Source organism: Frieseomelitta varia, unplaced genomic scaffold (genome assembly GCF_011392965.1).
Source record: "Frieseomelitta varia isolate USP_RPSP 00005682 unplaced genomic scaffold, Fvar_1.2 scaffold_473, whole genome shotgun sequence".
Lineage (NCBI taxonomy): Eukaryota > Metazoa > Arthropoda > Insecta > Hymenoptera > Apidae > Frieseomelitta > Frieseomelitta varia.
The window spans coordinates 1-15,334 of NW_025110227.1; the positions used below are offsets into that span (position 1 = coordinate 1).

Consider the following 15,334-nt stretch of genomic DNA (forward strand, 5'->3'; position numbering starts at 1 on the left):
AGAAAGAGAAAGAGAGAGAGAGAGAGAGAGAGAGAGAGAGAGAGAGAGAGAGAGAGAGAGAGAGAGAGAGAGAGAGAGAGAAGAAAAAAGAAAAGGATTAAACGTTGATATTTACCGTTTAACTGATTAGCTTAAAAACTTGAGATCATTTTCGTGTCTGTATATGTATTATATACGCGTGTATGTACGTGTGTGACGTGTATCTATGTGTGAGCTCCGATTCTCCACGCGGAGCTTCAAAGATTGTGCAGACGAGTTTTACAAAATGATCCACTCGAAACTATCATACGTTATATTCGTCGTTAGATTTTTTTTTTTTTGGGGTTGTCTGGTTGGATGATTTCGGATAAAAGTCTACACTTCGATGACGCCGATTAATCGAATTAGAATCTACGGACGATTTTGGCCCTGCATGATGCGCACATGTACTTATGTATGTCTGATGATGCAACAACAACAACAACAACAACAACTCTCTGTTACAAAGGGAGAACGTGCGGAAAAATAAACGGCAGATCGACACTCTTTCGTACAAAAATTGATCCGGCTTTGTACAAAAATGATGGATCGTTAGCACGCACCATACGTACGTGTTCGCAATTCCGTGCTGCGCCGTATGTCAAAAAACATGGCAAAGGAAACAAAGTAACCGTCGTGTCTGGGCATGAGTTACAATTGGATACCGGAATACATTGACATTTTTCTAGAAATTGAAAAAAGAAAAGAAAAGAAAAAAAATAAAAAATATCAAAGACACATACAATCGAAATACGTTTCATTCTTTCATCGTCTTTCCCTCGTTATCTGAATTTCCTTCTTATCGCGTCGTTTTTTTTTTTTTTTCTTCTTTCGTTTTTCTTCCCCGTTATTCTTTCGCTCTCCATTCGTTCTACGCTCCATTCGATCGTTTAACATCGAAATCATTCAATTTCTCGCGAAAGAAATTTCTCACGGCTTCGAACACGCTTTTCCCTTTGTCATTTCAATTCGGCTTACTGAAAGTGAAACTTAGCCTCGATTGCGATCAGTGTGTTTCTTTAAAAAGCGCGTGACACGTCTCGGTCGATCAAGTTGCCTCGCCTATATTTCTCCTCCACTTTCAACCTCGAACATTGCCGTTCTGGATACTATTGAACATCCTCGTCGTGCTTGATGTCCATCGTTCATCCGATTGTCCTACGTTCTTCCTCTTCCTCTTCCTGCTCGCAACATCTCACTGCGATTCGTGTAAAAGATCGATATAAAAAGGGAAGCCCCGATTAAAATTGAACTCCTGCTGACGAAACGTCTGCGTTGCGAATCCGTCACCTGCTGCTCTCTAACACTTCCTGTTCACTCTCCGTGTTTCCCCTGTCCTCCGTTTACGTTTATTATTTATTTCCCGAAAAAACGTGAGATAGAAAAATGGCAGTGCAAACGTGTTGTTTCTTCTTTGTCCTCGTTTTGTCTTTTTGTTTCTTGTTGTTCCTTTCTTTTTTTTTTTCCTCTCTTCTCATCGGCAACAACTATACACTCGTCTAGGACGACGATCCGATAGAATTACGATAGAAAGCTCCTCCTCGGTGATGATTTGACTCGATTTTGTCTTTTTTTTTTTTTTTTTTTTGTTGGTCTTTTTGTTCGTCCCCTCTTGAAACGTTAGCTGCTTGTTGCTCGTTTTTGTTTCCTCTCTAATCGTTGTTCCCCCGGTGACAGGTTTCACCGTTCCTCGCGTCGAAGTCGCGCGACGTGGAACAGCGTCGCTGAGTGAAATCTGTGTCGAGATTCCACTCGATCAGCCCGGCGAGATCGCTCGATCGATTCCTGGCACGGTTCTTGGTCATTGGTGGCTGGAACCGCACCCTCCGACGATTACTCATCCAATGGCCCCTCCCTCCTGATACGGGCCAGTTATCATGCACGGATGCATCGGGAACAGGGTGGTCCAGGTCATGGTGGGATACGTGGGCGATCTCATCATGAACTGAGAACTAGGAACGCTGGGTATGTATGGTAACGGGGTGGATTTCTCGCTGGTCGCGCTGGCTGGACTAGCCGGTGTCGATGGAGTTGGCAATGATTGCGAGGTGCTCGACGAAGAGGAACTGGTGGTAGTGGTGGTGGTGGTTGTGGTGGTGCTCGTGACGCCCAATTTGCGAAGCCGCATCTTTTCCTCCCATTCGTCCCATCCGTGCCTTGGCCGATTGAGATTACGATGCTGGTAGAAGACCAGGCTGATTCTGGTCGGGTTGAGACGATTAGGCTTCTTCAGAGCGGTGGTGGCGTGCATCTCGTGCTTGGCGCACTCGAACAACACGCTACCGTGGCTCAACGCGATCGCCACTCCGCCCATCTGCGAGTCCTTGAAGCACTCCTCGTTGTCGGAGAAGTCGGCCACTTCGCCAAGTGGTTCTGCCTTCGGCGGGGGCTCTGGCAACACCGGGAAGTATGGCGGTGGTCCGTAAATGTCCCATCGAGGAGCTTCCCATCTTGCCCAACTTGGATTCAGGCCTTGATACGGGGGCACTCCCTGGTAGGAATATTGAGGCGAAGGGAAACAGGCTTCTCTCTTTGGTTGTTGATAGAATTGCGGCGGATACTCTGGCGTTTGGGGGTGAGGATAAGGTTGATGGTAGTTGTAACCCTCCCAGGAGTTTGAGTACGGTTTGTCGAAGACCGGATACGTCGGATACAATCCGTATTGCGGAAAGGATGCGTGAGGATGATGTCCCAGGCCCGGCATCCCGTGGAAGTCTTGCACCTGCTTCATTTCCTCCACCCATGGGAAGCAATTCGAGTTTGAATTCCCGGCGTTCTGTCTGGAATCGTGGAAACCTTCTTTCGTCTTTTCATCCGGCCACTCTGGTCGTCGTTGGTTACCCTGATGCGCTGCCACTGTGCTTTGCACCGCGGTGTTACTCGGACTGTCCGCGTAGACACCGTTCCGCGTCGGATCTTGAGGCTTGAGGAATGTTTTATTGGAAGAATTTTGATATGTATTGTCTGCACTTGGATTCTGGCTGGACGCTGTCCTCGACGGTGGCCTGCCCTTCGGCACCCTGAACGGAGAGGGATCCGAGGGTGTTTCCCAGCAAGGTGGTTTCGACTGATCAGGATGTGGCGATCTGTCGTTCCAGTTGAACGTTTTCTGATGATCTATCGGTTGTTGATGGTTCCTGTCGGTACCCATTTGATTGTTGTACACCTGTTCCTGATTGTAAGGTTTAGTTTGATCGGGATACCAGGCCGGGGTACCGAGCATGTTCCAGCTTCCCACTTGATCGGAAGGCACCGGCGACATCTGATTGATTCCGGTTGTCTTCTGTTCAGGACCCTTGTACACCCTCTGGTATTTTCTCTGATCGACTGATCCTAAATTTTGAGCGCCGTTCGGCGGATTGTTCGGAAGATGCGTCGAGCTGTGTAACAACAGATCTGAATTCGCCGCACCGAACGGCTTGTGACTAGGGTTGTCCATGCAAGAAGACAGGCCGGTGAACGTGTCTGCGTTCGTATCGGGCTGGCCTTGATACGGAAGATTCCTACCGGACTGCACGGGATGTGGGGGGTGATGCTGGCCTTGTATTCTGTTCACGAACGGCTGCTCGATCTGCGACTTTTGAGCCTCTAAGTAGTTCTGCGTGGTAGGATACTTTTGTTGACTAGAATCTTGCGCAGGTTTGGAGTACGGCAATTTCGACTGATCGCAGCTCTGGCCGACGTTTCGAACATTGTTCACGTTGTACGGCTGATGATGATGATGATGATGATGATGATGATGATGACTCGTACGGTTGAGCATGTTCCTCTGGTCCAAATGGGCCGGAAAATTTGTACAGTTCGCCTTCGGCGACGCGCTACTCTGCCTGGTGTCGTACATGTTCGGATAGTTTCTGGAATTGTGGAGTGGATGGACGTAGCCCGTGTCCGGATACCCAGAACTCCTCGGCGAAGCGATTTTCTGATCTTGAGGGGTGGATGGACATCCTCTGGGAGACATTGAGTAACCAATGTCTCCTGGTGTTCCCGTGTGAGAGCTCCTTGGTGAAATAGGATGGACCCTCGGCGAGTGTGGGTAACAATTCCTCGGAGAGTCCATGGTGGAATTAGGCAAATTTCGTGAACCTGGTCGATGCTCATCCTGAGATACGGTGCTCCTAGGCCTGATATCGTCTAGACTTGTACTATCCGGGTCGACTTTCGCGTCTCTGTCCAGACCACCGAACGAGTACTCTCTCCACGGGTTCAGCCAGTTGTTTTTCCGCTGATCGAGCCAGCCGTTTCTGCCCCATTGTTGTTCGTTCTGGTAACCCCATCCTTGGTACATGGACACCGGACTGTCTAGAACAGTGGATGATACCTGAGAGCTTTGCAACTGGGCGTCCATTCCTTCGAACATGGACGCCATTTCCAGGGACAGTTGGGCGTCCCTCATTTGCGGTCTGGGTATCTCTTGGTGTCCTGGCATGCGTCCTGCGTCTGTAATCTTTTCATTGCTGCTCTTCGAACTGTCTTTCTTGCTGCTAATCGTGTCCGGCTCGTCCTCTTTCCGTTTCTTGCCGTGTCTTCTGCATGGTTGCAGTGGGACCGATCGAACTCTCACTTCGCAGGGATATCTGTAAATTAAACGACACACACGTCAGTGACCATTCATTGTTCGTTATATAAAGCAGAGCTTCTCAAACTTTTTTACTTGGCCGACCTCTTTCATAGCCGAGCAAATATTTTTGGAATCCTGGATATAGAGGTATCCTAAACTAGGAATATCAATTGATAATAAACATAAATCGCAAAGAAAATTTATTCGAAGACAATTTTTTGTTGGTGTACACATTCAATATAATTTTACCATGTATTAAAAACAAAGTTGAATATTTATATTGATTTTTTAGTTTTGCTAAAATCTCTGCGACCCCATATGAAAATTCACACCCCTGATTGAGAAGCCCTGATACAAAGAACAAAGAAACAAATTTCTCACTTTGACAAAACTTCAACAGCTCCGGCGCGAACCTTCTCATCCTGTCCCTCCTTTGACCCGTATTCGTCCGTAGTGTCCATGATGTAAAGGGGAAGTACGTGCAACTGTTCGTCCTCGGCTTTCGATAGTGTTCGGTGTTTCGTCATAGTGACCACCTGTAAGACGAAGGAGATTACGGTATGATAGTTTTGTCCAGAAACTTGAAACTTGAAATTTCAGAGATTCTGAGAGGCATGAAATATCTCTGCGATCGCTCACCACGGTGCATCCGTTGTTCATGTTGTGAAGATCACGATGGGAATGCGCGCAAAAGTCGATACAGGCCGTGACACCGGAAAAAGGTCGGCCCGGTTTGAACCCTAAACGGCACTCGCTCGCTTCCCGTTCGAATTGTGTCTGATTGTTGAACGCTTCCGGTGCAAGGCTGAGGTACAGAGGCGATAAAAGTGTTGCCAAGACGTGCATCCTTTCTTCGACTTCTTGCTCCTTTGATTAAAGGAGCAAATGGAAAAAAAAGAACAAAAGTTAATAAGAACGACAGTGAAGATGATAGTAAGAGGAATTTCCAATAAAAACAGCTACGTTAACGATGGACTTTATGATGGATTCGTAGAAAATATCACGATAATTGTATAATTGTATCTCTTACCTCTGATCGTACTGACAATCGAAATTTACGGACGGTTTTGCTTCTGGCGTATTTGCAACCATTATAATACATTGACCAGGAACATCCAAAGGAAAAGCTTGCACCGCAAGTGTCAGGGTCGAGACCTTGGCAAGCGCAGGTTCTCGGCTCGTTGGTGCCACATCGTCTAGTAGTAGGAAGACCAAATCGATTGAGCTTGTGGCTCAACAGCGAATAGATTCGATCAGCTTCGTGAGTGGGTATACCCTCCCAGGCAACCATGGTCACGACGATCCAGGCTGTCGGACACTTGTGCCCTTGCCGGTGTTTCACTATGGTCAGGATCTTCTCTTCCAGACCAGATCGTCGGATTATCTAGCGAATCACTGATATTACAATCCCATCACCAAAGCAGTACAGAGTAATCTTATTGTTAGTGGTCAATGATTCAAAGCGATCGACCCGATAACACATTGAATTTAAAGAGAAAGAGAAACGAGCAATTCGCTTTGACTTCAGTCTATGATATTGCAGATTTTTATGTAAATTCACATTTTCACGAGTATTGTCAAATGTCGATTTAAATATTACTCTTGGTCTCTTTAATATGAATTTACAGTTTAAGGAATGCGATTAATAGCTGTGGAATAGTGCAATTTCGCTTACCCATTTAGCCATTGGACATCCCTGAGTAGTTTTCCCCTCTTTTCCGGTGTAGATGACCTTTTCGAATCTAATGGCGTTTCCCTTAAGGCCGGTTCTTCTTTCAAGATCGTTCCGTAGGTCAGGCAGGCTTGCAGCCGCCCCGAGATGAGTGTAGTAGGAGCCGGGCTCTGGCGGACCTTGTGGTTGAACCTCATTTTACTTACGAAACTGGACGTTTCAACGGAAAGGAAGCAACAGAAGCGGAAACATTTATGCCACGTATGTAGTAGGTATGCCCCCTGGGAAAGGGGGGGTAAGTTAGGTACGTGCATTCTTCTTTGGGTCACTGAATCAAGACTTGGTGTATTTTTTTTTTTTTTTTTTTGTCGGCCAGTAATATTAGTAGTAGTAGTAATAGCAGTAGTATATAGAATAGTAGTAATAGTAGAAGTAGCAGTAGTAGCAGTAATAGTACGGTTTTACATATACATTAAGAGAATTATATTCATTTTTTCGTTCATCTATTTACTTAGCTTTCCTTTTCTCTCTCTCTGTTTTTTTTTTTTTAAATTTCGTGTGAATGTGTGGTTAGTGTGTTCTCTCAATGTTAGTGTCGTGCTGAATACTCAATAGCAACTCACATTTGTCGGCTGGGAAGCAGTTGCAGTCTGGCACTTCGCTCCTGACATTGTTCTTCAGTTTGTCCAAGTGATCCTGCAATTTAGTCGTCGATGGCACGCCACCGGTGCGCGGGCTTTGTGATCTTTCGTTCTTCACGTCGGACTTGTCCGCTGAATCGGCCAGTATCTCGTCCCTCGTTTGCAAGCCCTGGCAACAACCCTCCCGCAAGTGTTCCGGCGTCGGTTGTTCGGTGCCGCCACGTCGGCAACACCACGAGCCGACGCCCGGTGATACTTTGGCAGGCCCGCCATCACCACGGAACTTGTAGTCATTGCCTTTCAGCGATCGTTGATCCGGCTCGCTCTTGATCTCCTTCGGCGCGCAGCCGTCGCTCTTCGACGAGGCCGTTGGCGATGGAACGCAGTCGGAGCTAGAGCAGCCGTAGTCGACCATGTTCTCCTGCTTGATATTCTGAGACGAGTCGCAATTGGAGCTGTTGGGCGGCTCGGTCGACGCGATCTTCTCGCTACTCTCTGAGTAATTAGAGGCGGCGTCGTTCTCGTTCACTAACGTCACTCGAGGTGTTTCTGGAAAACCAACGTCGTTTTCCGTTCCGTGATTCTTCTCGTTGTCCATACTGCTGTTTCCACGGGACTCGAAGTTGCTATCGTTCGTCTGTTGGTCTATGCACAGTCTCTTCTGAAACGACTTGTCCTCGATGCTCTGGCTGTCGTGGCTCTTACTCTCGTCCTTCCATAACTGTCGTTGCTCGTGTTGTTGCTGCAATTGCTGATGATAGTGCGATTGTTGTTGTTGTTGTTGCTGCTGTTTCTCGTACACGGGTTTGTCCAGCACGGTCTTGTCTTCTGAGCCAAACTTCATGAAGCTCTCGATGACCGTCATCCCGTTCTCCGGGAGAACGGAACCGTTGTTCAACGCGTTGTTACCTCCCCCTGACCATTCCCATAAGCCACCACCGTCGGGCAAACTATCGACCCGAGGGTGGTGGCTATGCAATAAAAAATTACCGGTCAAGGATTCGTTGGACTGCGCCATCGAGATGATGTTCGACTGGCTCAAATACTGATCCGCCTGCTTCTCTTGCAATTTCTCCGCGTTGTCGCGCGCGTCTCGTATCCTGTTCTCCGTGTGATACTCGCCGTTAGCCCCGCTGTTGCTGTTCACGTGCTGAGACTGCATTTGATGATGCATGTTGTGATGTTGTTGCTCCTGATGGGTCATTTGATGTTGAGCCTGTTGTTGCGACTGTTGCTGTTGAAGTTGTTGATGGTGTTGCAGCTGTTGTTGCTGTTGCTGCTGCTGCTGCTGTTGTTGTTGCTTATTCAGAATCATAGATTTCAGTCGGCTGTTCAGATTCACGCGATTCGATTGAGCAAATACATTACTCTCCTGAGCGTCTTGCGGGTCTGAGAATCCATTCGGTTTCCCAGTGTCCTGTTGCTGCCAAAGCACTCTTTCCCCGGAGTTCTGCATGTCTTGTTTGGTCGTTTGTTGGCCCCAAGTCGGTTGGTTCTCGGCCACCGAGTTCGGCGACCAAGACATTTGGTTCTCCATTTTGTTCTCCTGCTGAGTGGGTGGCTGAGGCTGCCACGCGCCAGGCGTTCTCCTCGGACTAGGCTGCGAGTCTGGCCATTGTTGTTGAGGTTGTTGACTACTGTCGCTCTTTATACTATTAGGCGACCAATTTGGTTGACTAGTTGGCGTATCTGGCCAAGACATTTGATTAGACGGAGTGAGTCTAGGACTTTTCTCCAGTTTCGTCTGTTGCGACCACTGCTGCTGTTGCTGTTGCTGCTGCTGTTGTTGTTGCTGTTGTTGCTGCTGCTGCTGCTGCTGCTGCTGCTGCATCTGTTGACTGGATGGCGTCAGCCTTGGATTTTGCTGATTCGAATTCTGTTGCATCTCTGGACTGCTCTGCTGCCAATTGTGCTGGCCGGAGGGCGTCATCCGGGCGTTCTGGTGAGAGGGATTCTGTTGATGGTCCGACAACTTGGGCGAGTGCTGCAGCCAGCCTTGGTGCTGCTGTTGTTGACTAGACGGTGTCAATCTCGGATTCTGCGAAGGATCCCTCAGCTTCGGGCTCTGCCGCGACCAATTTCCCTGAGTTTGTTGCTGCTGACTGGTGTCCGTCGTATTGTCCGTCCACGACTGCGGTGTCTGCGGCGTCTCCTTCACGTTGCTGTTCTCCCAACTCATGTGACTCGCTGGCCGGGGTAGCTCCTGTTGTCCTTGCATCTGCATACTTTGCTGCGTCTCTTGCCCCTTCATGCTGTTACTCTGCATACCCGGTTGTTGTTGTTGCTGCTGCTGTTGCTGCGGAGGTTTCTGCGACTGCTGATGCGACTGCTGATGCGACTGCTGATGCGATTGCTGTTGCTGCTGCAACGTCCCGTCCGACCAGTTCATGCTGTTGTTCACGTTGTTCATCTTTGTACCGGTACTGGTATCGGACCATAAGTGCCGTTGGCCACCGTCAGGTACCGAATGCTGCCGTTGCATGTGCTGTTGCTGGTGCTGTTGCTGGTGCTGTTGCGGTTGCTGAGCCACCTGCTGCGGCTGCCATTGATTCTGTACTTGTTGCTGACCCATTTCTACGTAGCCTGGATATCCGTTAGAGTTGTGTAAACTCTGTGGGCCCGGTTGAAGTGGATACCCAGGCATCTCGTTTCCCGACACGTTGCTCGCCGCGATCGTCGCGAATCCCTTCACCTGCGTGTCCGTCGGCGGTTGCTGCGGTTGAGACGGCGGCTGCTGTGAGGCTTGTTGCTGCTGCTGATTGTCCATGTGCACGGAACTGCTGCGGCTCGTCGGGGTGGTTGAAGGCGGCGGTGCCATCGTCACGTCCTGGAAAAACGCATCATTCCATCTATAACTCAAAAACGTTCGACAACTGGCTGTGAATTATCGTCGATCAAGAGGTTCCTTCGTGCTTTGCTACGACTTTAGGTAAACTTGACAATTTCAAAAAAAAAAAGAAAAAATCGGACAATTTCGGAGGGAAACTTTTGCAGAAACTTTCAAGGAAAAAGCGAGTGCTTTGATATTTCCTTTGATATTTCCCTTGAAATGAAATAACTTTTTCAGTATGTGGAATATCAGAAAATGTTTTCATCCCCAATCTTCTGAAATTCAACTGTCGTTCTGTCGTTCGCGTTTCGAGGAGACGTTACGAACACCGACGGAGGAGAGACTTTTAATTAAAAGCGATTCATTTCTAATTGTACCTGTTGTTGGTAACCATTGACGTAATCCTGCCTTTCATAACCAACTGATTGGGTTGCAGTAGCAGCGGGATCCATGAATTGACCGTTTAGTGGCCTCTGAGCTGTCGATGGTACGGTTTGTGGGGCGACCGGTGGCAAGGGCGAGGGTTGCCCCGTGATTGTGTATTGTCCTGTCGCCCCGGCACGTTGAAATGCCGACTGATCCGTAGTAATGAAAGTCTGCTGCTGATATGCGACTGTAATCAGAAAATTCGCGTGCTGATTCCACGGGAACTGCGCGGCAAATCCGCGGGGAGAGGGGGCGTAGTTGCACACTTTGCATTCCGCGATCGTTCTCATTCGCGAGAAATTCTGAATCGTCGAATTCGAATGACCGAGACTGGTGTGAACAGGCGTATTTTATTTCATCGACACTCTGAATGAGAAACGGTGTCACATTGTCATTTCTTAAAACTGTACGTGAGCGACGAATTGCTCCTTGTAACAATATTAACATTGGACATTAATTGATCAAAAAGTTTAAGACCACCATAGGTATACTTTCAGAACTTTCATTTTGTGATAATGATTTTACTTAAGAAACTTTTCACGTAACAATTGACAATTTAAAAATGTACAACAATTGTAAATAATTTATGCTTTTCGTAAAAAAATCCTTCTTTGTCTTTCAATACAGCTTTTACTGACTTGGGCATTCTCGCAGCAAATTTAAATATTGCCCCAGTAATGTTGCAAAATCTCCGTTCAATGTTTTCGTGAGATTGGAGCATGCTTCCGGACTTGTCTATCGAGCATTTCCCACAACAATTCAAGCGGGTTAAGATCAGGCGACGAGGGCGGTCAATTTGCGCCCATTAAAATTTTTTGATCCTCTCTTTTTTCTTTCGAATATCTTCTACACAACTTGGAAGAATCTCGGGATCATTATCTCGTTAATGTAAATAAATTTAATAGCAATACTACATCCGAATTGAAACAAAAATTCAACAAATTCTAAATTAACGCGAGTGGTCTTGAACTTTTGACCTATAGCGTAGGTGATGACAACGATGAAAAAAATAAAGCTCGATCGGTTTAGCTTCCAAGAGGCTCGTTTCTGCCAACACTCGTGCCACTTTGTTGAAACTTATTGAAACCTTAAAATTAGCATCGAGAGGTGGTAAATATTCTACGGCTACACCTTATGACGTTATTTTACGTTAGCCGAGGAACGTAAATACCTGACGATCGATAAGTTAAAAAAAGAAAAAAGAACTCAACTTGCAACTTGGAAGTATTTTCTCCTCGATGAAGTTCAAGCAAGAAAAGAGAAGAAAAAAAAAAAGAAAAAAAAGAAAAAGGAAAAAAAAGAAAGAGAGAAAAGAAGAAAAAGAAGAAGAAAAGGAATTCGTGAATCCCTCGAGATCGATTCGTTCTTCAATTACCTGGTTGTGGGTGGTATGGTGCGGCGGCGGTGTATTGGGTATGATACCTCAGCTCTTCGAGCTGATTCGGTGCAGGAATTTGTTGAATGAACTGCTGAGGTGGCCATGGTGCTGCTGACGTTTCAACCGCAACTGCTCCCACGGGAGCGACTCCCTGGTGCCAAACAGTGTTCCCGAAGCCAGCTGCTGGCCGGAAACCAGCGCCAGAATCACCGTAGAACGGCATCACGCCGGGTGACTGGAACACCAACGTGGAATCTAACTTTAGTCTCACCTTGAACCGGAAAGCTCTTAATACTTTTCCAATATTAAGTCGCTCGGCGCTTTGCAAATCTTTCCACCGAAAAAGGCGTCTAAGCATAGATTTTCACACACATGCACACATATCTGCTTGGTCACTCTCGTCTTATTTGTTTCAGTCGAGAAAAAGTAGAGATTCTTTTGGACTTGGATTCCTGGGCTTGGAAAGATCGGCAGTTCTGCCGTCCAGGTAAGACAGGTGTTGTTTCTAGCCTCGACATTGGCTTTTTTTATTTTTTGCCTTGATATTTTTCGCTGACTCGAAAGGTCACGGTGGATTCAAACTTGGAATTTTAAGTCCAAGTATATCTAAAATCGATCGAACAGTAATTTCATATCGTTGAAGTGATTTCAAGTTGACTGGATATTAAATCAGTCTGAAATCGATTAATCAACAAGAGGGTAGACATAAAAATAACTTCAACTGGTTCTAAGTTGAATTAAGAAAATCATTCTACGAAATAATCTCGAGTTGTCTAAATACAACCAGCCTGATGTCGATTAATCAACAAAAAGGTAAATACAAAAATTACTTCAAGTGGTTGGTTCTAAGTTGAATTCAAACAATTATTCCACGAAGTAATTTCGAGTTGCCTGAATCAGTCTGAAGTCGATTAATCAGCAAAATGATAAATAATAAAAGTTGCTTCAACTGATTCAAAGTTAAATTCCAAAAGAACTATATTCCACGAGGTAATTTCGAGTTGCTCGAATTAAACAACCAGTCTGAAGTCGATCAATCGGACAGTACAAGTATAAATTAATTACTATTCGAACGGTTATAATATACTATATTATAGCGGTTATATATAGTTGAAATTTAAAAAAAAAACTAATTACTATTCGAACGGTTATAATATACTATTATAGCGGTTATATATAGTTGAAATTTAAAAAAAAAAAAAAACTATTTTCACGAGGTAGACTGCGCCAAGTGAACTAACTGATAGCCACTGTCATGCACAGAATAGGGGGAATAGCCATTCGTCAGCTAAGGTTCCTTAACTATGCACATCGCAGAGGTTCTCACTTTCTTCGAGAGTGTACTCGACGTACGTACGCGCGATTTTCACTACTCGTCTACGTATGCATCTCTGTTCATGATTCTACGAACTCCTCCGGAGTATATACGCGCACGTTCGCGACCCAATTAAATAAAGAGCTGGAAGAGCAGCGCTGTAATAAAGCCATTAATCGTGCCGCGTGGTCCGCGAGCACCGTCGCGGTCTACCATCATTTCCTGCATGCCTTCGCGCGTTCTCATGGTCAAAACTTGCTTCCCGACCTCCCGCCAACTCATAAAAGCTACATCAATCTCGTTCGTGAACAACGAACAAACGAGCGAGCGAGCGAGCAAACAGAGAGAAAGAGAGAGAGAGAGAAAGTCGCGTGACTCGATTCGTATCGACGAATTCAACCATTTCGCGTGGTTTCGACGGTGGTGTTTCCTTCCTCGTTTGTTCGACGCACGGGCGAGGGTGGCGGAGAGATCGAAACGAAACGGTGGGAACGAAATGAACGCGGAGAATCTCTCGCGATGGTTCGGAACCGGATTCAGAGGAAAACGCGAGGTTTTCGCGCGGCGATGATAAACGATCGGGGAATGGCCTTCTTCCACGCGGAGCGTGTACGAGCTTCCCGTGCGAAGGATCCGCGAGAGAGAGTACAATAGAATCGCCACGTATGAAGGACTATACCTGCGCGCTCGATGTACATACTTTCGTTTATTTTCGTTCGCGTCCCCGGCGCGGCGAGTGATGGCTTCAAGAACCTTAAAGCTTCGAGCTGGTATTTTCAGAGAACGTTTCTTTCCTTTCTCATCGTAAATGCGCAAGATCGCGCAGCGTTGCTAGAGAGAGAGAGAGAGAGAGAGAGAGAGAGGTTTATTTTCGTGTCTCTGATGGGGAATTTGTGCTATTGGCGTATGCTAATAAACCTCCTATTACTAACAGTAATATTGGAGCCGGAAGACGATCCGACATTCTAACCACTTGCGTTGGCAACTGATTGCGGACCGTAACGAGTGACCAAACCGTACACAATAATTCGTCGCTTTCTTCTTCAGCTCGCCGTTACGATATCACTGGATGGAAATTATCGAGAAGTAATAAATTTATTATTTGTTTTTGCCTATTTTGTTTCACTTAAATATATAATTTTACTTGTTATAATATGTTATGCTATAATATATAATATTATATAATACAATATATAATATTACGTTATAACATAACCTACGTTATACCTAATATCTATATTCTAGTTAAATACATTGACATTTAGTGTGTTTATTGTATTACAGATTATATTACAGATTAAAGCTGTATTAACTTTTAAATATAGTTAAATTATATTACAGATTAAAACTGTATTAACTTTTAAATAAAATAAAATTTTCTATAGTGTCAGAAAACGACATTACTGTAGATATCCTTAACCACTTGCGTTGGCAACTGATTGCGGACCATAACGAGTGACCAAACCGTACACAATAATTCGTCGCTTTCTTTTACAACTCGTCGGTACGATGTCACTGGACCGGAAATTATCGAGAAGTAATAAATTTATTATTTCGTTTTACCTAAAACGGAGAAAATATTACAATTTTGGAACAAAAAATTCTTAAAAACTGAAGGAGCGGTAGTATGGGAGCCAAACTGGCTCTGATGCAGGTTTCGTGAAACGAAGAGATCGATGCATGCATCGCCGCCATGTTTGCGGGGGCCTTAAGGATCGTAATCGCGGATTGTTTAACAAAGAGAAAGAGCGAGGTATGATTTTAAACAAAAGAATTTACCTGGAGACGAGGCTGGAGGAAAGTACTGGCGGGAATCGAAGGATGTTTTGAAAGAAGGGAAGAGAAATATGGAATTAAACGAACGCTGGAGATGTCCTTTTGAAACTTTCACTTGAAAACACAGGTCGGAAGAAAACGTCCCGAGGGGAAGAAAAGGAAAAACAGACACTTGAATTAAACAAAAGAAGCACGTATGTGTCCCGATACTTCTTTTAAAGTTTTCACTGGAAACAAGTTAAATGAAACAGGTGGTATTGAAGGATGTTCCGAGAGGAATAAAGAGGAAAATGGAATTGTACTTGACTCAAACAGAAGCCAAATGTGTCTATTGAAATTTCCGTTGAATAGCTTCGGAGCTATTGTCCGTACGAAGGAGATTCCAAAATTAATGTAACGCAAAACACGAAGAATTTTTTTTCGAAGAGACACGGAATTTTGGATGGAGACCTGAGGATTTAGGTCGTCCTATATACGGCATGGAACTGCGCTTTGCAACCGCGCGAATGCATAAAAACGAAGACATTGTAGAAGACAAATATGTAGGGCGTACAATTTAATTTCTTTCCTCTGAAATCTCTCGGCAGAAATATCGTAGGCCAGCGTCTACAGCGTCTACGATCCTTGAATCGTTTGAAAACTCGCCGAGCAAACGCCACGATTATTATAACCGCGGTCAGAAATGATAGAAAGTCTCGAAACGTTGCGACATCTCGG

The 15,334-nt window shown here is 45.6% G+C and overlaps 1 protein-coding gene across 1 annotated transcript in view; it reads right to left on the bottom strand.

The window, feature by feature from the left end:
- Positions 1-262: 262 nt before the first annotated feature.
- LOC122532787 (methylcytosine dioxygenase TET2-like) overlaps positions 263-15,334 on the bottom strand; it is a 92,166-nt gene continuing 77,094 nt past the window's right edge. Inside the window, exons 4-11 of the mRNA XM_043661877.1 lie at positions 11,524-11,761; positions 10,100-10,335; positions 6,875-9,719; positions 6,255-6,430; positions 5,610-5,963; positions 5,219-5,446; positions 4,961-5,115; positions 263-4,595 (exon numbers count right to left, since the gene is read on the bottom strand). Of these exons, the coding sequence (XP_043517812.1) occupies positions 1,856-4,595; positions 4,961-5,115; positions 5,219-5,446; positions 5,610-5,963; positions 6,255-6,430; positions 6,875-9,719; positions 10,100-10,335; positions 11,524-11,761 (6,972 nt within the window). The 3' untranslated portion in view covers positions 263-1,855. The remainder of the gene's footprint in view (positions 4,596-4,960; positions 5,116-5,218; positions 5,447-5,609; positions 5,964-6,254; positions 6,431-6,874; positions 9,720-10,099; positions 10,336-11,523; positions 11,762-15,334) is intronic.